General features: G+C 37.8%; 1 protein-coding gene across 1 annotated transcript; it reads left to right on the top strand.

The window, feature by feature from the left end:
- Positions 1-2,797: 2,797 nt before the first annotated feature.
- SERAC1 (serine active site containing 1) lies at positions 2,798-23,189 on the top strand. The gene is made up of 16 exons (XM_009075175.1): positions 2,798-2,888; positions 4,245-4,281; positions 4,595-4,731; positions 5,030-5,119; positions 6,041-6,172; positions 6,278-6,399; positions 8,388-8,516; positions 9,856-9,969; positions 11,585-11,747; positions 14,482-14,632; positions 15,434-15,575; positions 16,357-16,457; positions 19,587-19,684; positions 20,216-20,398; positions 20,876-21,019; positions 22,912-23,189. Exons 1-16 carry the CDS (start codon positions 2,798-2,800, stop codon positions 23,046-23,048), a joined length of 1,971 nt encoding a protein of 656 aa, XP_009073423.1. The 3' UTR covers positions 23,049-23,189.
- Positions 23,190-24,465: the final 1,276 nt, after the last annotated feature.

Below are 24,465 nucleotides of genomic sequence, written 5' to 3'. Positions count from 1 at the left end.
ACGCCCCGGAGCAGGAGGAGGCTGCAGGCCGCACAGCCTCCTGAGTCGGCTGTGAAACAGGATGCAAAACCTGTGCACGGCTCCTTTGTGGTCTGCCCTGTATAGTCCCACTTGTTAAAAGAGTCAAGGTAATAGCTAGACTGTGTAAGGAAGCTGCAGCGAACTTGTTTCAACTCCTCTTCCTGCCTGTAAATTTTTGTGTTATATCTGTGTATCCCTAAGCTTGTTCACACTCGGACCTGGACAGAGGCTCCTGGCACTCACTTTGGCTTCCTGTGTTTGCAGGTGCATGATTTAAATTCAGCTAATCGTGGCACCCACTGTCACTGAAGTATGTGTTCATTGCAGTTACAGACTGTAGGTGGGGAGAAAAATAAATGTGACTACTGTGATTCTGTGAATAAAGGTAGCAAAGGAGCTGCCAGTAAACAGAGTTTGGAGGTGGGAGAGGTTTGGAGGAAGGGAGCCTACAGGGAAGCTGGAAAGGGACTCCGTTAGGAGCTGCAGTGACAGGAGCAGGGACAATGGGTACAAATTGAAGGAGGGGAAATTTAGGTTAGATATCAGGAAAATGTTTTTACTGTGTGGGTGGTGAGACTGGAATAGGTTGCCCAGGGAAGTAGTGGCTGCACCAACCCTGACAGTGTTCAAAGCCAGGCTGGATGAGGCCTTGAGCAACCTGGCCTGGTGGGAGGTGTCCCAGCCCAGAGCAAGTGGGGCTGGGACTAGATGATCTACAAGGTCTATTGCAACCCCTAAAATTATATGATATGATTATTAATGCCTTAAAAGTGTTTCACAGTGTTATGTACTCTGTTGAAGTGAGTGGATAAACACAGTATTGAAATGTTGGAAGTCAAAAATGCTGGGGTAAGACTGAAGTTTTTCAAAAATCCCCCAAATACAAGCAAGAGAGAGAAAAGTCAAAACTTTTGGAGAAATGAGAAAAGGAGGAAGGCCCATTAATGGAAGGAAACAGAGTGCCCTTGTTTAGAGAAGTTGGACACTGACAGTAAAAGCAATATAAGCACTTCTGGGCTGTAGAGATTACCTTCAGTTCAAGGAGAATATCAGGCTCCCGTTATTTCCAGATCAGATTTACACATGTGACATTTTGTCATTTTGAATTAGCTGCAATTGTGGCGATAGAGACTAATTTGACATTCAATAAAGATGTCTGTGTTTAGAACATGAAGAATTTGGTTAATATGTCAGAGATCTTGGTGTGGTTTGCAATCCACTTAAACAGATTAGCTCAGTGTTTCAGTTAGTATTAATGCATCAATGCAGACACTAAACTTTTACTTAGAAAATGCAAGTTTCATGTCACCTGCAGTATATGCAAAAACATTTTTTGCATGTTTTTGTGATTGTTATGTTTAAGATTGCTTCTGGATTTTGTCATAATTCTTGTACTAAAAATACTGCATGTTCTGTCTCCTAAGACTTGAGTGGAGGTCTTCATCAGAAGTAACTTGCAGAATTTCATTGTTGCTGTGGGTTGCCAAAGCCATTTTTAAAACATTTTCTAAGCTAGGCAAATTTTTCTTGTGTAAATAAACCAAAAAGGCAGTAGCTTTTGCTAATGCATATAATGGTAAGTATATATGAGTGGCAGGAACAGGAACTGGTGGTTTTGCCTGGCCTAAATTGCCTTGGTTTTCAGTGCTTGACTAATATAATATACTCTCTTGGAACCTCATTGTGCAGAGGCTAAGACACAGCCTTGATCAGTGGGTTAAGGTGCATGGCTCCTTTATGGTCCATCCTGTTTAGTCCCACTTGTTAAGAGAGTCAAGGTAATATCTTGACTGTATAAGGAAGCTGCAGCAAACTTGTTTTAACTCTTCTTCCTGCCTGTAAAATTGGAAAAAGCCAGTGCCTTGTGTCATACATTGGTCAGAAGAATAAATTGTTTCGTATTTCTGAATAACTCAGATAATATATTCATGAAGACCATTACTGTCAAGAAGATTCACGTTTCCATTGGGTTGCTTGTACACTCAGAAGTTTGGTAGCTCATACATATTTATGTTTGTGACTGGGGGGAAAAAAAATCTAGTTTGATTTCAGTGAATACAGTGCAATTAGTCTGTTGGTATTTTGTGTCTCCATAACCTTGAATTGCTAAGGTCTGAATTTTAGAAAAGCTTCTCCTCTTCATGATTATGGCTCAGTTCTCATACTTTTGCATCCTCTATGTTTTACCTGTAAGCATGCCCTATGAATTTCATGAGCCTGTGGAGTCATAGCCTTTGAGAACTGGTACTAATTTTTATTAACCGAAGAGGTTTTACATTTGCCTTTTAAAGCAAAAAATACATAGTAGTTCTTTGAGCCTTGTTAGTCACAATAAAAAACTTGCTAACACAATCAATTATGAAGTTTGAAAGCAGTTGGTTACTGAGTTGTATTCAAGCCCATGTCATAGCAAGTAATGTCTTGATGAAGATATGGCCATATCTGGTAATTAAGGGAGAGTTACCAAGAAGTAGGAAAGGAAACATAAAAGCAGATAAGTTAATTAGAGATACATACTCACTGAAATCAACAGCAATATGTAATTGATGAAAAATTGCTTGAAACTTTTCTTGTAATTGAAATGCAGCCTATTAAATTTAAAGAAGTTTATAGGCTTCTTTAATTGGAGCACTTTATATGGAGTGAAATGACACAGAGATGGCTTATTGTGACCTTTGCTGTCATGACCTTTGCTGTAAAAAACAGAACAAACTGCTACAGATTTTCTGCTGTGATTCTCAAATCAGTCATTACTTTTTGTTTTTTAACACACAGAATGTCAGTGGCTGCTTACTGTATATTTTGCTACAGACAAATAGGAACCTCTGGTCCAGCCACAAAAGCACACCTACCCTGGTATGATATCAGTAAGTACAGTTCTATGTGTATTGATCTGAAGTGTTCATAGAAAGGAATGGGATGATGCCATGCATAATTAAATTATGCTAAACTTCTAAATCCCTGAATTCTTAGTGATTAAAAGCTCCTGTTTGCTTTCACTGAATCTCTGCTTCTGACCTTGCACAGCGATATGTAAAATGACACCAGCAGATTATCTGGCAACAGATACAAACACAAGATGAGGGTCTTCCCCTAACTAAATGTGATCTCAGTAAACAGTCTTAAACTCCATTTTGTATCTGATTTTTTTTTAACCTCTAGAGCCATGAAAAAATTACATCCATAAACAGTGAATCAAGTTTGTTCCTATTATTTCTTTCTCCTTATTTACTGATACTAGTCTGCAGTCTTTCTTGCTTACTCTCTGCTTATTTTGGTGTCTTCTGCATAGAATGACTATTCTTACAATTCTAAAGTTTATTTTTTTGCATTAAAGATAGGGTATTTCAATTTCTGCTCTACAGGAAGCATTGCATTTTTTTCTCTCTTTCAAACTTCTCTGGCAGTTATTTCTTCAACATGTAGCTGCCTCTTGTCTGCATGCAAAGTTCTTATGGTCTCACAAAGATGGAAGCTGGTAGCAGTGGTTGTGGGGCAAATCTCCCAGTTCATGCTAAGGAAAAGAAATTATTCATGATAGGTGAGATGTGTTCCATTTGGTTTGCTGCTGCTGGTAATGATAAGAGTTTCTCTGTATGGAGATCCTTATATCCAGTTAATCAGATCAACGTTATAGAGACAAAATAGCTCAAATCTGACAGGAATCGTTGGACTTAAAAGGGAAATTCTTGCAAACAGCGTGTGGATTTATTAGCTGTTGACTTTTTAAATTGGATTCAATGGAATTACTTTTTAAAGTACTATTTTCTTATGGAGACTCTGCAGGACTTTTCAAAGAACACACATGCTTCTGTATGTAATAACATACATTGAAGAAATAGCTATACCGTGAAAGAAAAGTTAATTCCTTGAAATAATTTAGAGTTCCAAATGAATGCTAGTGATACAGACAGAGAAAGTTTACTGTTGATTCCTGCAGCTGAGCAATGAATGCAATTGAGAGCTAGCAGTACTCAAAGTAAATAGCACTGACAGGATACATTTAATCATCTTGCTTAGAAGAGCAGAAAATTCTAATCAAGTAATGTTTTCTCTGTTAGTAAATTCAGGTAATGATTTCCTGAAAGCCACAGAGCAATAGAAAAAAATTTTAAAGCTTAATCTTAATGGCAGCTATTCTTAGTGTGTGGTGATTGGATGGTAACTGTGTTTGTATTGAGGTGATGCACACAACTTTGACATGAGTTTTTAATTTTTTCAAGGAAAAATCGCAAAGGTAACTGGATCACTTATACTAGGGTAAGTTGTGACCAACAAGCACATATGTAACTTATGTATACAGTTAAAATTCTTATTTCTGTTTCTTTCAAAAAATGTGGCAATATTAGGGGACCATTAGACATGGTAGAATATAATTTTGAAGCATAATTTCTGATAGCTATTATCTATTTTAAGTATTTTATAGCCTTTTTTCTACTTTGCTAAATTTAAATAATCTGCAGACTATTATATATTTGGCAGAATCTGGATAATTTATATTAAAGTGATTGTTTACTTTTTTTGCCATCATTTTTTTAGTCAATAATCATACCCAGCTTTCTTTTCTTTAAAGAGGTGTTGTATTCATTACATATGAAGTCCTGTCTTTAAATAAGTTACTGCAAATCGATACTCAAGCTCTACATCAAGAAAAACTTAAATCCTATATATACGTACGTACAGCTTCTCTAAATCCAAGTGAATATCCAGGTAAGATGCATAATTGTTTGCATTCTAAAAACAGAATTTTAAGAGAATAGAATGTTTATGGAAGTCACCCTTGTATAATAAGGAAAGTTGTATTTCCTGAGATCTGTTAGCAAAAAATATTCCTTACAATGTCACCAAATTTATTTTAACCTGACTGTTTTTAAGATAGACAGAATTATCTCATATACAGAGAACTATGTATGTCCATATGTATATGTATATTTTTTCATGTATTTACAAAAAGTGATGTGAGAGAACTGTCTTTCAGAAATCCAGTAATATAAAAATACTCTTGTAGGGATCACATACAGAGCCAGAAAAGAAATCCATAAAGCAGTGAGGAGAATTCTAGAAACAGAAGCTAAAATCTTCAGGAGACCTGTTAATGGTAGGTGTTGAAAGCATGACTTGATCTATGATCATTATTTTCTAACAGAAGTAAGCTTTTTAGAAAGTAAAATAATTTTTGTTTCAAACATGTTCTTCTGTGTTTGAAACAGTAGTAATACAGCTTATAATTTCTATATTAATATAATTATCAGTCAGTTGTCTATTTTCTATGCTTTGAAACCATTCCTTTTCTTAAAATAAATGAAAGTGATGGTTAAGAGGAGGTTTGAGGCTTGGTTTTTTCCTGTCTCAGAAGAGATTTAAGGCTTAAGGTACCAGGTTAATATTTGATACCAGGTTTGTGTACATGAGTTGTTTGTGGGATGAAACACTCTCAAAATCTCATTGTAGAAAAATGTGTTATGCTTTCATCAGACATGCCAGTGTTAGCTGAAAGCAGCAGAGTCTTTTTCTAACAGTGTGTCACTGCTTTTTTGAGTAATTTAAACCAAGAATGTCAGTTCATATGAGAAACTGTGCTCCCGAGGCATGCTATCTGTTCTCACTTAACTATCTGTTAAATGATTATAACAATATGCACCTCCACTGTCATCCTGTGGAATTAATTGTTCAAGGTCAGAGCCTCAAGAGTTGCTAATCATTTGCAGCTTCTGCTGAAAACTGGTGATTCTGGTTGCTAAGTGCCAGCCACAGCTTGTATGCATCATGTATGTATGAAATATCAACTTGGTGCCACTAAAACCAACCAAACCCACCATTTAAGGATCACCATTTTGTTGATGTCATTCTGTCTTTATTATGCTAATTTATTACTGAAACATTCCACTGTGAATTACTGTTAACTACTAATACTCAAATATTATAAGAATTGTATTTCTTTACTCAGCAAATAGAAATGTGACTGTTAAAATGCTCATTAATAATAACTTGGGTTTCATTTGTTTCCTGTTTCTTAAAGAACAATTCAGTACCTTCGATGGAGAAGATCATGAGTGTGCCTTATGGCTTCTCTTAAAGAGAACTCAGTCAGAAGACAAAGCAGTCCGACTGCAGGCTGTACAAGACCTGGCAAGCAACAGTCACTGGCATGGTAATGTGTGCTGGGGTAGCCTAATTCGTCCCAGAAATGCATTCAAAACCAAATGAAATATTTCAGGTTAGTTTTAACCCTGACATTGCAATTCTTTTATGGCAGATTATCAGTATGGAACAGTTGCTCAAACCTGTGATCAGAGGACTGCTATAGGTTTGGCTCGATCCAAAGATATTGACCTTCGCTTTTTCCTGCCCCCACCACCATTGCCAAAAATAAAGAATGTAAGTAAAGGAAAAGTAGGTGTTAGATGATTGTTACTTGCTTGTTTGTTTTTACTGCTTTTGTTGTTGTTAACTGTCTAAAGTGGAGTTCTTCTAAAGTAACTGACTAGTGGTAAAATTAAGACCACAATACAAAACTGTGATATAGTGATACACGCCTGGGGTATATCTGCATTAGCAATTATTGTTCTTGGACTGTACATCTACATTACATATTTACCAATGAGGTCTGAGCCAGTTACCAGTCTGATACACACACTGCTTGTCTGTAACTGACAGTCATCCTAGATTGTCTTGTTGATACTGACAGAATCCTATGCATAGGAAGTGCTCCTGGAGGCCTTTACATCCTCAGTGCTGGTGTGGTGCTCTGCTGTAGACCCACCTCTTCATTGCCAGCTTGTGGGTGCCAACAAATCCCTGTTGGATAAATTTGGCCTTGGTTTCTTTTTATGTTACTTTTTAGTTGTGTATGTGTGTATAGTACATTTAAGGTAGTCTGAGCAATCGTGTTGTCATATCAGCTTCTTCAGTAAACACGAATGACACGCAAAGCATAGTATGTGAGGTGCTTTGTAATGCTAATAGAATGAATACTGGCAGAAGTCCTTGTCAAAAAATACTTGTATATCTTAACCTACAAAACTTTGAGCATCAGCTTGGTGGTAGTGATATTATCAGGTTTTGCTTCTTTCTTTGTAACATTATGTGATAGTGGATCTGTACCTGTCAGTCCATAAGTACTAGGTTAATCTAGTATATGGTTGTGTATATCTTTTTGCAGCATTATGATTGCTAGGTGATTGAAGCTAAGAGTTCCCGATCTGCTGCTTAGGAAGTTGAAGAAAATCATTGTGGCAGCTCTGCACAATGTCTCCACCTCTGATTGTAGCAAGGATTAGAATAACTACAAGTTCTGTGACTGTGGGCAGATAAAATTGCTTAGAATCTATCAATCTATGGATTGTTATTCTGTATGAATATTTTGAAGATAAAAGATATTAAAAAATGTTGTCTGCATTTTTTAGTAGTAATTTATACATTGATGTTAATGGAGCAGCACCAAAAGTGCAGCATCACAGGCCGGTTGAGGAGGGCAATTGTCCTGCTCTACTCTGCGCTGGTGGCTGCTGTGGCTTCACCTCGAGCACTGTGTGCAGTTTTGGGCATCACAACATAAAAAAGATACAAAGCTATTAGAGAGTGTCCAAAGGAGGGCAGCAAAGATAGTGAAGGTCCTTGAGGGGAAGCCATCCAAGGAGCGACTGAGGTCAGTTGACTTGTTCAGCTTGGAGAAGAGAAGACTGAGGGGAGACCTCATACCAGTCTATAGCTTCCTCACAGGAGGAAGTGTAGGGGCAGGCACTGATCTCTTCTCTCTGGTGACCAGTGATAGGACCCAAGGGAATGGCATGAAGTTGTGTCAGGAGAGGTTTAGGTTGGATATTAGAAAAAAGTTCACCCAGAGGGAGGTTGGGCACTGGAACAACTCCCCAGGGAGATGGTCACAGCACCGAGCCTGACTGAGTTCAGGAAGCATTTGGACAATGCTCTCAGGCACATGGTGTGATTCTTGGGGATGCCCTGTGCAGGGCCAGGAGTTGGACTTCGGTGATCCTTGTGGGTCCCTTCCAACTCAGGATATTCTATGATTCTTTGAAAATTACCGTGTGGTTAAATGTGGACTTATAAGCTTCCTATGCCAAGAGGAACTGAATTTGCTACTGCCCTTCAGAACAGTTAGAATAAGGCCACTGAAGTATGAAGTTTAAAGCTTGTTTTCATCACTTACTTGGTGGTTTTAGAATTAGCATCTTCTAAAGTCTTTACAGATATGACTATGAAACTGAAGTTGCAGAGCACTTAAGTCCAGGGTTCATGTTTTGTGTCCTTAGCATGGCCGATTCCATTGTTTCAAATACTTCTTTCTTTGGTTTTGCTTCATGCTTTGAACAAAACTAAAAGCTATTTATGCTTACTTCTCACAGGATTATCCCATAGAGGATGAACTTCGCTTGTTGTTAGTATCTTTACCTCAGACTGATCTTGATCCATGTGTCCAGTACTTCACATCTCTTGCTTTACGTGAAAGTAGCCAAACTCTCGCTGCACAAAGGGTGAGTGTCCACCTGCAGAATAGAACTATTTGGGGTCTTTGTTTCTGCAGAGCTGAAAGATACAAATCTATTTCTGTATTTTTGATCATTGTAAGAGGAAAAGGAACACAGAGTTTTTGACCATACAACATAAGCAAAATCTCTTATAAACACAGTCTGTCTGCTTGAAAGCTTGTTTATATTTTCCAGCTGTACTAGTTCATCTAGTGAAAGAGTATATCTTGCAAGCCTTTCCATAGAGCACATAATTCAACATTTTGTTCAAAACATTCCATTCCCTTGTAGTGCTTGTAAAATTATTTTTCTGATTTCAGCTTTCCATTGTTTGAGTGTTCTTCTACTGCTGAGATAATTAAACCTCTGTTAAATCTTACTAGCAAACTGGTAGGTAGCTAGCACACCTTAAATAAGTAAACTCTGTATATCACAGGGAAATGCCTCCTTTTAACAGGTCCTTGTTACCAAAATAGAATTGGAATAGCCTGTTTGAGCTTGGAAATTAGGAATTCTTCAACTCTGCAACAACTTTTTAACTGGCCTTAAGTGTCAGTTAAAGTGCCATCATCGCTTAAAAATGATAGTGTGTAATGCCATTTTCATCCACTGTCTATTGTGAATTTTTTTATTTAAAAGATGTGACTTCTTTAGTCAGTGATTAGTATTTTTTATAAGATGCAATAACAAAAATGAATGTCATTTTAGTAACTGTTTTCAGGCTTTGTTTAGAGATTTCAGGGTGCAATAACTCCTTATTCTCTATGACACAATTATGTGTGCTATTTTTACACTATCACTCCTTTATTTTTTTCACAGCCAGAGCTCTTGCTACAAAGGGAGCTTTGGTAAGGCACCACACTTAAAGGCATTTTGATTTTTATTAAGGTTATGCTGGTCTTTCTGCTGCATGATTGAGAGACAGTTCTTCAGGGCCTGTGCCACATATTGAAGACCTTTTTTCTTCCTCTTCTCATTTTTGCGACTATGGAAGTCTAGATTCAGTTTGATTCTTGCTCTACTGTGCTTAAGCAGCCAATCTTTAAAGAAGACATTCATTAACAAAATGAAAATCCTACATTTTCCCCCTCTATTTTATGTTTTGAACTAAATAGACTATGGAGACTACTGATTGAAAATCTAGTTAGTATTTTCAGTTAAAAATAATAAATATTTTAATGGTATACTGTTATGTAATTTGTACATTTTTAAAAGCGCTTGCATGCTGTACACTCTCTAAAGTGATTTTCTGTAGATCATTACACACTCAACATTTTAGTTTAGAAATCCTTCTTTTATGTAGCCATTTGAAATGTTTTATAATTTTTACTGTTTCTCATTCCAGGGAGGCTTATGGTGTTTTGGAGGAAATGGACTTCCATATTGTGAGACACTGAGTAAAATCCCTTCAGAGACAGTGGAACTCTTTTGCTTGCAGGCTTTAGTACAGCATTCTAAGGTAATTTGTCCTTTAAACTGAAATACTGTCCTCATAACTGAAAAGCTGCATTTATAAGCATTCCTTTCTAATGCACTCTCATATACTGGGGAGGAATTGCCATTTCCTTGTCTCCTACCCCTCACCTGTTCTGTAGGGACATGCAGACAGCTGAGATTGGTGTGAAATGAAGGCAGAATAGCAAACTCACTTTTTTTCTCACGGCGAATTGAATGTAAGTTCTGTTCTTGTTTCTGATGAGCCCATGTGAGTTCCCCATTAGTATCTTGCATGTATCTTGCAAGAAGTAAAAGGGCAGCCCTTAGAAAAGCAGGAGAGAATGCCTGAGGTCTGGATGACTTTAATGATTTTGTTCTGTGTAGGGCTCCTTCCACTGACAAAGTCATTGGAGATAGATATGAGGAAACGCTTAGTGTTTCTACTCTGCAGCTTCTCAGTAATCGAGATACTCATGATGTGAAATTCTCAGTGCAAAACGTAGGTGTGGATTTGTGTGAGTTGTGTACATCAGTAATCCAATTCTAGTGCCAGGTTTTCACAAAGTGAAAGTAGCCTCATGAATTCACTCTATTCAGAAGCCAGAATGGAATGCAAACCTTACCTATTCACAAAGGTCCTTCCTTTGGGCAGAATATTGCACAACAAGCAGCTGGAGCAGTGGCCTTCCTGGGACCAGTCTGTTCTTTGCAGGCATAGATGGAGAGTATGAAAGAGTTTATGTAACTGCTTCTTCTTGTTTCCTGTTGCAGCACTCTTCTGTGTGCACTTAATTGCTCAGAAGCATAGAACACTGAGAAACAGTGTTGAGAACGGCCAATTGTTAGTGATAGTAGGGATGGATAAAGTGCAGTTTGCCAGTATTCCTTTCACATCTTCCATATACATAGAAATTCTGACATAGCCCGGAATTTGTTATATTCCAGATTTTCGGTTTAAACAAGTTGTGACTGTACTCATTCCAAATGTATATCTGTCTGTTGAAAGCCCCAGACTTGAGGATATCAGCAGTTCTGTAGCTACCACAAATTTTTAAGCACCATAAACAAGATGTTCAAGTCATAGCGTTTGGCCAGTACTGGTAGTTGACACTACAGCTAATCAGTGCATACTCATCTGCTTGGACTAAAATCTGTCGTTGCCCTTAAGATCACTAATGGTAGCAGTACTATTTGGAATGTAGAAATACCTTTGCATTTCAAAGAGAAGAAAATATAGCGATTGCATTTTAGGTGGTGAAGTGGCTCTGGTTGAGATAGTGCAGATGACTGATGACTGCACACACTTGACCTGTTCAGACTCTTGAACTTGAGCTGAGATTTGGTCATGTCAAGTGGAGAGCCAGCTCATCTCCCTCAGCTGTGGAGGAGAGTGGAGTGATGGTACTCAGCATTTTCCAGGTTGTCAATTTGTAGAAATCATGCATTTAGCATATTAATATATTTACTTCCTCTTTAATTATGGCATAATAAATTCTAGGGTAATAATAATTTCTATGTAATAGGAGCTCTGCATTATATTGGCTCTTTAAAACTCCCTAATTTGTGAATCAACTGTGTCTAAAGAACCTTTTGCGGCACATCTACTTATTGTCACTGTATTTACTGTATAATGTTAGGTTTCTTCTCACTGTGATAAAATTGAAGCTAAAGGAGGCCTTCAGCTCCTGCAGAGGATATACCAACTGCGTAAAGATTCAGCAAAGATACAGAGGAACATAATTCGCATTATTGGAAATATGGCCTTGGATGAACGTCTTCATTCATCCATAGTACGTGCAGGTAAAAGGAAAGCCAGTGCAGTCTGAATGTCAGAGGTCTGTTCTAAAATTTTCAGAGGGTTCAGGGCTTATGTAAAATGCAAAGGACCATGGTAGACGTGTGGTTTTTATATTTGCAGGGGTGAGGAGGTGATGGTGTTGGGGTGTTTTAATGCAAAAAATACAGACCGTTGAGATGGTGTCGATTAGAAACTCCTGTCTGCTGTCTACCCAATGTATGTCAGTAAGAGGTGTTCAGAGTCTGATGGATGGTGAAAATTTGGCCTTTGCTGATGTTCAGTTCACAGTATTGGCAAAAATCTTTAGAGTGTCATAGTCTTACAGGTCATCTACCTCGTAGATTTATTCTTCTTTGTTGACTGTGTTTTGGCCTTGTAAAGAAACAGACCAGCTTGCAGTCCTCACCTTCTGGAACAAAGTGAAACATGATGTCCTGCTCTCCCTTGTTTCCTGCTAGACTAGTAACTTCTGTTAAGCTTTTCTCTCATGCCCCTTTTTTAATATCCTCTAAATATCACAGTGGAAGTTCTGTAAAAAATAATTAATTTCCAATGTTTTATTAGAAAAGAAATGAATAGAAAATACCAATATGCTGTTGTGTAGGTCTGAGCTGGTGTCTGCCTGCTAAATGCAGTATGCATTTTTAATCTCTCTCTTACACAAAGGAGAAGTAGCAAAGGCACAGGAAAAACTGTGAGGGTGATTAAAAATTTGCAATGGCTGTGATATAAAGAACAAGTTACTAGACTAAGACAGTTAAAAAAAAGCAACTGAAAGAATACAATGAAGATTTGTAAAACGCTTTTCAGTAGCATAGAAAAGGTAAAGAGGGAATGATCACCTGCTGTTTGTTGTAATGCAAGACCAAAGATTCTTGTACATTAAATTATAAAGAGACAGAAAAAACAAATGTGGTTTTTTGCTGTTTATTGCATGACTAAACCAAAACTTGCCACAAAATATTGTGATAGTTGAAGACTCACAAAGCTTCAAAAACTGATTAGACAAATTCAAGGAAAGACAAATTCATATATAGAATGGAAACCAAGCTGATTGCAGAAAACTGGAAGGGATAGAGTAGAATCAGCACTACATAATTGCCCTTTTATTGCTTTATTCTTCTATTGCTCTGCAATTGCCACACTACTTGTTTCTAAAGAAAGGCAGCTGACTACAAAGACCTTTGTTCTGAGCTTTAGCACCGTTCTTAAATTCTTATGATTGTTAAAACCATATGTGTAGAGGAAGAGATTGTAACAGGAGAGTCAGCAGCTCCCTGGGACGGAGCTCTCAGTACAAAAGGAATTTTAGACAGTGAGCTGAACTCCTGAGATGAGCAGTTGGATACTGCTGGTCCAGAGTTGATAAAGCTCTTTTACTGATGGATGATGCATAAGAAGAAAGGAGCTCTAAGGCTCTTTTCCCTGCAAAAACTGCTGGCACAGGAAGAGGAAGCAAAACAATGATACTCTGTAGTAGCTGTGATGGGGTATCTGGGGGCAGAAGGATTCTGAACACTATGTTTGACTCTTCATCTTGGCTCATTTAAGAATGCAAAACTGGAGACAGAGCTAGTTTTAATTAGACTAGCTTGGCAGTCTTCCATTGTGTTTGGAGAACTGAAAGTAGGCTTTAGATAGTATTCTGCTTAAGGAGAACTTGCAGAGTGATCAGCATGTATTCTGCTTAGAAATGCAATTGAAAGACATAATTCTTGATAAGAAATGACAGTCCTTAAAGGTACTAGCATTTAAACAAACCTCAAATGTCAGTTCATTCTTTTCCTCAGACTGCAGTGCACTATCTTGAATTGGCAATTTACTAACTGTGCTAGTAGCAACGTAATGTGTGTGATTTTGACACAGTGCTCATGAGGCAAATTGTTTCTTTTTAAAACAGCCTCAGTTTGAAAATCTCTCTTCAAGGTCTTCCCAGGTTTTATTTATGAACTTGACTGTAATGTAATTGTGACTTATAGGCCAGTTTTGCTAGCAGCAACAAGATTTATCAGGGTTTTAAGGAAACATGTGTAAGTGTGCACACACAAAAGATATTCCTTTGCATTTCTCAGTAGTCTATGAGCAGCTCCATCCTTGTCTAAGAAAATTTTGCACCTTAGGTAGAGTATTATAAAGTGTATTTTCTTGAAGTAGCTATGACTTAAGATTTTATTGAGGATTGTATCAAATTTAATTATTTTATGTTTCTGAAATTTAAATAGTATACTATTTTAGTTCCTTAAATAATTTTTCATACACTGGATTTTAAAATTAGAAATTATTATACTTTCACAGCAAGCATCAATTTTTTTCACCTGCCATTGCACCTGTAGGTTGTTTTCTATGCCTCATACTTTAAGCTTAATTTTCTCCATTCTCCTTGCATCTTACCTGCCAAAAGAGACCTGAGTTTTCTTCTCTTTCTGATAACTCTACTGACCTGCTGATACACTTTCCTTTTCCTTTGAGAAGAGGTTCTTCTTCAGATCATAAACCAAACAGTAATAAAATACTCCTGAATTTGCCACTCTGAATTTTTAAATTTTGCAGATTCCACTTACCTAGGCCAGGCTTCCCTGAGGCAAAGAGTGGATTGAAATGATTTATTTTGATGTTACCATTCTTAAGTTTTAACATCTGTTTTCACAAGAATAGTTTGAAGAGTGATGTTTCTGAATTCTTTTGTTTGGATGATGTATCCATTAGTTAACCTGCCACTTTATTTTTTCAATGTAGGTTGGGTTCCTGTACTTGCTGAAGCAATGAAATCCCCACATGTCATTCAGTCTTCTCATGCTTCCAGAGCTTTGGCTAATCTAGACAGGGACACGGTGAAAGAAAAATATACAGATGGTGTTTATGTCTTACATCCACAATATCGTACCAGGTAAAACAGAAGGAGACATTGTAGTTGCTACACTTAAGTTACTTGTTAGTTTGTTCAGTTCCAAAACTTTGAAAGAGTTGACATCAGAGTGCTGCTGTACTGATGTCACCTCTTTCTCCTACTTTGGTGGGTTAAGATTCTCAAACAGGAGAACAACTGAAGTAGTGGAACAGTCCATAACCATGAAAAGAGTATTACTGTAATGCTTTGAAAAATCTGAAACAAAACGTGAGATTAGTTGCTGCTTTGCATGCATTGCAGCCATTTAAACTTTGCACTGTCTGTCTTGGGATACAGCACCTTGTCATTGTTCTACTGGCAGCAGCACGTGTTGGCCTAAGATGCAGTGAATTTTCATCTTTAGCATATTTCAGTAGTGATTGTATATCTGGGACTGAAGCAGTCTCCAATGTGGTATGTCACTTAGTAGCAACAGTTCCTTGGGTCATTGGTGTTCTCAGGTTACAGTGAAGGTCTAATTTGATAATAAAGCTGGAGCTACCAAACTGCATTTACAGTAGGAGAAGGGAAAGGTGGTTTTCATTATAGAAAATTATGATTTGTGAGGTGGGTACTTTCAATACTTTTTTTTATCTCTCTCCTCTGGGTGGATCCCTGTTTTTTGTCTGGATCTGAGTATACTCTTTGAAATATCACTAAGTGTTGTCCATAATGTAAGAAATCACATGTAGTGTTAAAAAAAGTATTTTGGCATCCCTTAGGTTAACGGTTCTGTGTAAAATTAATTTGCTAAAAGTATATGTACTGTGTATCTCTTAAAAAATCCTTTTTCTTGATCAGTCAGCCCATCAGAGCAGACATCCTTTTTGTTCATGGTCTTTTGGGAGCAGCATTTAAAACCTGGCGACAGCAAGACATTGAGCGACATTTGGATAAAAAGGCCTCAGAAGGGGAAGAGGACTATAGCCAGTGTTGGCCAAAGGTAAAAAGACAGTAACATTTCCACATGTGACTACTGTTTCCTCATTAATGAGAGCTGTCTAGAGGATCTAGAATGACACTGTCTGGCAGATGTCTTTTTTGAATCAAATTACCTATATATCTGCTATACAAGGAGCACTTCACAAGTTCCTGGTAGATTTCCCTTAATGTTCTTGCAAGGAAAAATCGTTGCTAAGTTTAATGCTCTCAGCATCATTCATGTGCTAGTGAAAGAGGGGGTAATGGCTGCTTTCCCTGTGCTCGCTTTCTCTCTCTATTTTTTTTAATGGAATGCTATTGCTGAGAAAAATATACATAAAATTACATTTTAAATTAAGTGCCCTTTCTTACATAGATGTCTGAGCACCTCAGTTTGTGCAGATTGCTATTTAAGTATTGTTGATAAATAACTAATTCCTGCTTTATGTGACTCTCACTGTTAGAGCTACCAGAGTATCTCTGTAAAGCTTAAACTGATCAGTCCTGTTGGTAATATTAGTGAGTCTTGTTTCACCCAGGAGAGGGAGCCAGGAACGCACGAGTTAGGGATCAGTCTCCATCCTTTGCCTACTCTAGACTGGGGAACTGTCTAGAGTTCACCAGCATGTAACCGAAGATTCATAATCCAGGTGTAAAATGTATTTGGGGATTAACTGAAGAGCAAAAATCCTGCTTGATACTGTCCCCATAGTAACATCTTTGCTCCATTGCTGATAAATTGCTTGCAAGAGTTTAAGCATCTCAGTTATAAGCTCCTTTGGTTTTGCTTTTCTTTAATTTAGTCATGGCTGGCTTCAGACTGTCCTTCCCTTAGAATCATATCTGTGGAATATGACACCCATTTGAGTGACTGGAAAGCAAAATGTCCTGTTGAGGCTCACAGGTAACATAGTGTCTGCAGTTTGGAGTGGGGAGGAGGGGCAGGAGGGAGACTGTAAAGCTGATCCTTGGGAATCACCTAGTGTGAAACAGGGAATTTAACTTTTACTGTTTCATTGGAAAATCAAATTAGGAAAAACATGAAGTACAGTCGTTAGATGCTTGAGATTTTTAGCCTTATGGATAGCTACTTATGGCAACTTCATGAATTCTTAGTCTGTTCTGCTTCATGTTTAGGGGAGACACTAAATTATGCTATTAGTTATGTAAATGCAGCATCAGTTTTATATCATAAGGGGAGTATTACTTAAAGTGACCCAATAATATTTCATAAGCACAGCAAAAAAAATCCCTGTACTATGACTTTATACTCATGATAAAGTTAATCATATATTTTCATAGAATCATTAGGTTGAAAAAGACCCTTCAGATCATTAAGTCCAACCATTAACCCAGCACTGCCAAGTTCATGACTAAACCATGTCACTAAGCACCACACCTACACGTCTTTTAAAAACCTCTAGGGGTGGTGACTCAACCACTTTCCTGGGCAGCTTCTGCCAGGGCTTGACAACCCTTCTGATGAAGAAATTTTTCCTAATATCCAATCTAAACCTCCCTTGGTGCAACTTAAGGCCATGTCTTCTTGTCCTGTCACTTGTTATGTGGGAGAAGAGACTGACCCCACCTCACCGCAAGGTGAGCTACCTTTCAGGTAGCTGTAAAGTGCAATAAGGTCACCGCCTCCCCTCCCTTTCTCTAGGTTAAACACCTCCAGCTCCCTCAGCTGCTCCTCATAAGACTCTTCTCCAGACCTTTCACCAGCTGCCCTTCTCTGGACAGGCTTCAGCACCTCCCCTGTAGTGAGGGGTCCAAAATGTAACACGCAGGATTCAAGGCGCTGCCTCACCAATCATTTCCCTAGTCCTGGCCACACTATTTCTGATACAAAGATACTTGTATTCTGAAGTGTTACTTTGATAAAATGCAGCAACTGTATCTGATTTGGTCAGATTGTGTAATTGCCCTTGCCAGAGGAATTGTGTTTTTACTGGCAGGTGAACCAGGGAGGTCAGAGGAAGATGCTAAAACCAAACTTGTTCCTCCCAAAAAATAAAAATACTTTGAGCCTGTAAGGGTCATTTGGCTTGAATGGATTTTAGACTTAGTGATTGAGTTCAGTGCTCTTTGAATCAGAACTTAAGTCCTTCAAAGACTTATGCACATACTTAAGCATGTAACTAGTACTGTAGATTCAGCTTGTGTACTTCAGTGGAGGCATGAGCATGGCTGTTCACAGGGTAGGAATCTGAAAATTGGTTATGTTTGGTGCAGGGAGGTAAAAAAAATTCAGCATGTGTGTAATAGACTGGGAACTCGGTACTTGTTCATTCCCTCTTCCCTCTGGCTATGCAAAATGCAATTACTGCATTTAAAACAATATGTAATAAGGCAGACATGGCTGTTGACATGCCTATTTGAAATAAGGCAGAACAATGGCAGTAAGAAACATGGTGGTGGTTACCTCTACACATCCAAAGACTACTGGAAATGGCTTCAGGTTGCACCAGGAGAGGTTTAGACTGGATATAAGTAAAAAATTCTTCACTGAAAGGGTTGTCAAGCCCTTGAAGAGGCTGCCCAGGGAAGTGGTTGAGTCATCATCCCTGGAGGTTTTTAAGATGTGTAGATGAGGTGCTCAGGGACAAGGTTGAGCAGTGGACTTGGCAATGATGGGTTAATGGTTGGACTCTGAAAGGTCTTTTCCAGCCGAAATGATTCTGTGATTCTAAGAAAACTCTTTTCCTGTGTATGTCTGAAATAAGTATGTTAAAAGAAATAAACATTTATTTCTTTATTTTAAGATAATGTCTTTTTCATTATAAAATAGAAAATTGCATTACCTGCTATGTATGGTTACCCAAGCATAGTATTTGATTATTTTATAATTTTATGTGGTTAATAATATGTGAAAGGTATTGAAGATATTTTTAACTAGCAGGAACAAAAATGTGGTAGTAGAATCACAACCTTAGGTTTGCAATTTATAGTGAGAATGCTATAGAGATGAAGTGAATTACTTTGCACAGTGGTTGCCCCAATATCCTGATGTTTTCATTATCCAAGGGCCTTCTGTGTTTGATTATTCTTATACTGCAAGGAGTAATGATGTTGCACTTTCAAGCTTGGATTGGGAATTGGCTTTGGTTTTGTTTTGGTTGTACCACTGATTGATTTTCAACCCCTAATGTGTAGCTTATCCTTTCCAGAGCTCAGTCTTTTCATTTATGAAGTGAAGATTATTGTGCTTTCATAGTATTCCAACACAAAGCACTTGGAGATTATTGTCTGGAAAGTGTAACAGACATTAGCTGTGATTTTTTTTTACTTTTATTTTTTTAATGTATTGCTGGATCGTGCACTTAGTTATTAAATTTGTGTACACCACTCCACATTTTGAGCCTCGTATAGCAAAGTACATTTTTGTCAGACGTTGTGTGTTCATGTTGCTGGGGATAAAGTTCTCTAAAGCACTTGGAGATTATTGTCTGGAAAGTGTAACAGACATTAGCTGTGATTTTTTTTTACTTTTATTTTTTTAATGTATTGCTGGATCGTGCACTTAGTTATTAAATTTGTGTACACCACTCCACATTTTGAGCCTCGTATAGCAAAGTACATTTTTGTCAGACGTTGTGTGTTCATGTTGCTGGGGATAAAGTTCTCTATGTGTCAGTGTACATTTTTGTCAGACGTTGTGTGTTCGTGTTGCTGGGGATAAAGTTCTCTGTGTCAGTGTTGCTTTCATTAAACGAAAACATTGTTTTGTTACAATGTGTAAACGAAGCTATCTAAAACTCCATAAAAAGATTTGACAAGCTAAAGGAAATGATAGGTGAGCAAAATTAAACTTTCTGGCAAGAGCAAGAAACTGAATTTAGCTCAATTGCAGTCATCCTTGTGAAGCCAACCTTGCAAAAGTTTTTGGCATTTTTCAATGTAGAAACAATAATTAAATAATTAATGTTTCTATACCTAGCTCACTTTCATAAGCATGCAGCGCTGAAAACTCATTGTCTTTTAACATTGCCTATCACTCTTCATTATGCCTGTGCTTGGTTTTTCTTTGCAGGAAGTCTATTGCTTACAGGAGCAGTGAGCTGCTCGAGAAGCTCAGAGCTGCTGGGATTGGAGACAGACCTCTGGTGTGGGTATCCCATAGCATGGGTGGTAAGCATGTTGCCTGTTTGATTGAAGTATTTAGTTGCTGTTGTATATCAGAAGATGCTGTTAACTAAATTCAGGTGGAAATGCAGTTATTCAGAATAGATTATTTTTCAAATTTGCAAGGACCTAAAAATAAACACGACTTTCTTAGTGTGTTATATTTGATAGCAGATGCATTTTGAAAGGGTTCTTCCTGCTGCTTGTTTTTATCATGTTGATTTAAAAACTCAGTGAGTTGAAATTCATGTAAATGGAAATCCAGAGGCAAAATTTTCTCCATGATCAGGCATATAGTAAATGTCATTAGCAACACTTAAAGCAAACCAAAATTGGATTTGCATCATTCATTGACATTTTATATTAATGCTTCCTCAGGTTTGGTTTGATTTTTTTAAACTTAATCTTACATATTTGACAAACTGAAGACTAATTAACCGAGGCAAGAATATGGTTAGTTGTTTCATGGATAATATAGCATGATCATTATTTTCACAGTGGTTTAAATCCCTGCATTAATTCAGTTTCTGTTGCCAGGTCTTCTAGTCAAAAAGATGCTTGTGGATGCTTCCAAGAATCCAGAAATGGATAAAATTGTAAACAACACTAGAGGAATCATCTTTTATAGCGTACCTCACCATGGTTCCCAGCTGGCTGAGTATTCTATAAATGCCAGATATCTTCTCTTTCCATCTGTGGAGGTTAAAGAGCTCAGCAAGGGTACGTTCTCTTTGCTACCATCTAACAACAGGGAACTGTGCTAATCTGATCCTCTTTCTTTTTTGTTTTTTTCATTGTGCTGTCAGAGCTGGGTAAGAACAACAAACCCCTTTTTCTGTTCCAGGTTGTGTATTGGATTATTGCAAGTAATTCTGAGTAGCTGTTTCATTTGATTGCAGAGGTGAGGGGAAAAGGGGAGTCAGAACAAGTTTATAGAAGAGTAGTATGGGCCATTTAGCAATGTAATAATACATGCTGGACTTTAGACTCTTCTCTTCTGAACTAGTTCCATGCTATGCCGAATTAAACAATTGTTGCCTATGGTAGCTGGAAAAAAGAGATTACAAACAAAAAGCTGCTCCTTTTGCTGTTGTATTAACTTTTCAAAAACATCTCTTTAGCATGCAGTCTTGCCAGACAAATGCTTTAATCTGACATTCAAGATAACACTGCAAAAATTATGTTGCTCTTTCTCAGATTCTCCTGCCCTCAAAGAGCTGAACGATGACTTCTTGTCTTTTGCCAAAGACAAGAAATTTTCAGTGCTGAGTTTTGCAGAAACCTTGCCAACGCACATAGGCAGCATGATAAAACTGCATGTTGTACCTCTGGAGTCAGCAGGTAAATCACATAGCCATTTAATTTGTTCAATTTTGTATAGATTGATATAAGCGTCGATAATGAGGAAGGATTATAGATGTGATGTAGGAAGACCTAGAAATAACATATATCTGTTATGTTGTGGGTTTTTTTGTTTATATCTATGGCTGAGTTTAAACTTTTGGCTCCCTGCTGACCTCAGAAACAGATACATTTAGATCTTATAATAGCAGTTGTTTGGTTTGATTTTTCTAAATGTAAGTAACACTTGTTGAAAAAAGCAGGGCAGAACCTGGTCTGTTGTTACACTGTTGAGTCCTTTCTTTTGGAATGCTGACCAACTGTGGTTTATCTTTGTATAGGTAGGCTAAATAGTGTTTCAGATGCTTTTGCAACTTCCAGCTATTTCCTCTTTCAGAAAAATAGGAAAGAAAATCAGAAAACTGCTAATGGAAGGGGAAAGTCAAAAAGCTGGCTTGCAGTCTTAAGAATCCTTTACCTTCCATATCTTGGGTACTCAAGTAATAGAGTTTTCCTCCTGAATAGTTCCCTCCATCTTTTTGCCTTTGGTAGGAGAAGGGAAAATCAGTTAGTTTTTAATCTTGCTTTTTTAAATGTGTGTTCAACTTAGAGAATTGTTTAAAGTCTTATATTTTCAGGTTTTCACAAAGCAAAATCTTCTTTTGCAGTGCCCAAGGTATCTGTAAGGCCTTGAACAGAAACCATTGCTTTGTTGGGTTTCAGATCAGGCTTTCCATGAGCTAAATCCACTAGCTTAAGTGCTAGATTAAGTTGTTCTAAAAAAAAGGTGAGCTATACATCCCTGGTGTTCTCAGTCAATATTTAGCAGTATTTTTACAGTATGTCTTCTTGAGCAGCAGTTGTTTGCAAAAATGTTGCTGATGCATTTTTATTGGCGAGGATTGAAAAATTGCACATTGTTTTTTGTTTTTATCTAGCAAAATAAAGCTAAAAAGAGGGCTGAACACCAGAGCCCAGCTAAGTACTGTGTGCTTATAATTTTGTGGCATATCTCCCCTCGTCTAGAGATGACACACGATGCAGCACGTGAGCTCTCACAAACCTTTAGAGAGGGTACATGACAGTTCAGTGGCACACCACTCATGATGTTCAAAACACAGGTTGACAAGCAATACACTTCCTGTTCCTTGCATGTGTGCTTGGGCACATGATAGCAAAGCTTCATCCTGCTCTAGTGTCATTTTGCATGGTTAAAGGTACAGAGTTTGAAGCAAAATGAAGGATTTCTCAGGGTGCTGAGTGAATAGATAATAAACTGGAATATGGCAGTCACAGCATCCTAACTGGAAGGTTAGTAGTGATAGCTGTCAGGAAAGAATAAATGCCATAGAGTGCCCTAGAATCAATAGCTGAAAGTGGAATACTTGTATTCTACAATTAAGCAATGTAAATATTTCATTTGTAGGTTCATTCTACTCCAATTTCTATTCTCCGTGCTAAAGTATTTTGGTAAGGAATATGAGCAGTTAGAGATGATTAGAATCAGGGTACCTTGGATTAAAGCCTATCCCTGATTATGTCAGTGTTTAAACCTCAGTCAGGACTGTGCTGTCAGTCAGGTGCTGATAAATGAAGTTTTGATTCCTTGAAATTGTCTATATGGAGAAATGTACATTTGTGTATTTCCAACAAAGGTAGCAGAACTCTGATCTAATGGTTTACCAGGGTGGGTTTTGTGGCAGTGCATAGCTCTATCTGGCCATAACAGTGTGTGTTGATGCTTTTAGCACGTTACAGAATAATGAGTTAAACTGAAGACAGAAGAAGTTGCTTTTGAGAGAGAAATTACTATTGCAAGATGTGCTTTTCAGTCTAGGTGATCTTATGAACTTCCGTAGTTTTGAATTCTTGTTTTTCTTTTCATCTCACAGACTTAGGAATTGGAGACCTTATTCCAGTGGATGTTAATCACCTGAATATTTGTAAGCCAAGGAAGAAGGATGCTTTCCTGTACCAGCGTACTCTGAAGTTCGTTCAGGATGTCTTAGCCGAAGAACTTGAGGATTGAGTTTTTTGCCATTGTTGGCTGCTTATGTCCTCCATTTGGTGTAACATAGAAAGTTCTTTAACATTTGTTAGGGGATCTGCAGAACTACAAGGGTGCTATGTCAATAGTATCTGCTGCTAAATAGTCAGTACATCTCCAACTTATACACCTCTCCAATTTATTTCTAAAACACGTTCAAGCCAAATACAAATTTGGCAAAAAGAAAAGTAGATCTTCTTTTAGCAAAAAAAAAAAAGTTTTATTTGGAAGCAGGTAAATATACACCTGGGACAAAATCTGGCAGAGAGGATCAGAGACAATTAACTGAGGTGATTATTTGTTCTGTTAAAGGGGAGAAACCTGTGAGTGCTGCAAAGTTTTGGTTTACTGTCCATGTTAAGTAAAGTGACTGAAGCCTGAAGAAATAGTATCCAAGTGGATGAAGTTAGCGTTTTGGTCTAGTGACCCAGTTACAGGAGGTATTGTAATTTGCCTTTTCTTTTAATAGGTCACCCAGATTAGTCAGCAAATGCAGTGTCTGTTTTCTGCATGAGGAGATAGGCCAGTAGGTTGTCTTGCTTAGACAACTGTCATCATTTTAATCTGTTTGTATTAATGAAAATGAAACAGAAGAAATGTTCACCTTCTTGTATGTTTCTCTCTTCATCTTAGCAACTTGTGAGATAGCTTTCCTTTAGTACAGTGTGTGCCTGGTCAGACACATGGTCACATGGAAGATACAGAACAGAAGGCTTAGCTCTTCTGCTTTACTCTTGGGATGTACTGTGAAGATGGTACATTCAAATCCCTGGCTCATGATACTACTATAAAAACTTTTATTTAGCTGATTTAAAGAGCAGCATTGAAAATGCTCAGGTGGAGTAAGATAAATGTAGGCTCAGAAAAGAAAACTAATTCTTAGAGTTTGGAGCTCAGGTAGAGAAAAGTATAGCATGAAAAGTTCTGGGCGATCATAAGGCCCCGCTGGAAATGCAGATCACCAGATATTTTGGTTTCTTGGGGCCCAAGTATATTTATTGGTGTGAATGCAGAGAAAAACAGCACTGTTGTCTTATTTGAGTTTATGTTTGTGTTTAGGATACCTTAACAGTACTGATGAGAAATCAGTGTTTTTAGACAAAAAAAAAAGGCAGGGCACAGTCACTTTAAGTCTTAGATAGTTTGCACTGTAGGTAAAAGCAGCTTAATCTAACTGTGGTCTCTTTCCTTCCTTTCTTTACACTGACAGAACTCTCTGAAAACAAACATAGGCTATGATAAGGCTGTCCTGCCTTTGCTGACCATTTGTTAATTAAGGCCTTTATTGATGACAGGCTTGAGATATGTCCTAGCATCACTTACGTGAGATGGATCTAATCCTACTGGCCTTAAAATTATGGCTCCGAAAGCTACCAAAGAGGTGGGATCCACCCTGCAG

The sequence above is a fragment of the Acanthisitta chloris genome, unplaced genomic scaffold, assembly GCF_000695815.1.
Source record: "Acanthisitta chloris isolate BGI_N310 unplaced genomic scaffold, ASM69581v1 scaffold1945, whole genome shotgun sequence".
NCBI lineage: Eukaryota > Metazoa > Chordata > Aves > Passeriformes > Acanthisittidae > Acanthisitta > Acanthisitta chloris.
The sequence above is the reverse complement of the archived record's forward strand: the minus strand, read 5'-3'. Positions and strand labels throughout refer to the sequence as shown.

What these genes read in the sequence shown, in the direction of transcription:
- SERAC1 (XM_009075175.1), top strand. Translation starts at nt 2,798, where the DNA reads ATGTCAGTGGCTGCTTACTGTATATTTTGCTACAGACAAATAGGAACC. An exon ending in AAACTCTCGCTGCACAAAGG is followed by an intron (nt 8,517 to 9,855) that starts GTGAGTGTCCAC and finishes TTCTCATTCCAG; the next exon opens with GGAGGCTTATGGTGTTTTGG. An exon ending in TTCATCCATAGTACGTGCAG is followed by an intron (nt 11,748 to 14,481) that starts GTAAAAGGAAAG and finishes TTTTCAATGTAG; the next exon opens with GTTGGGTTCCTGTACTTGCT.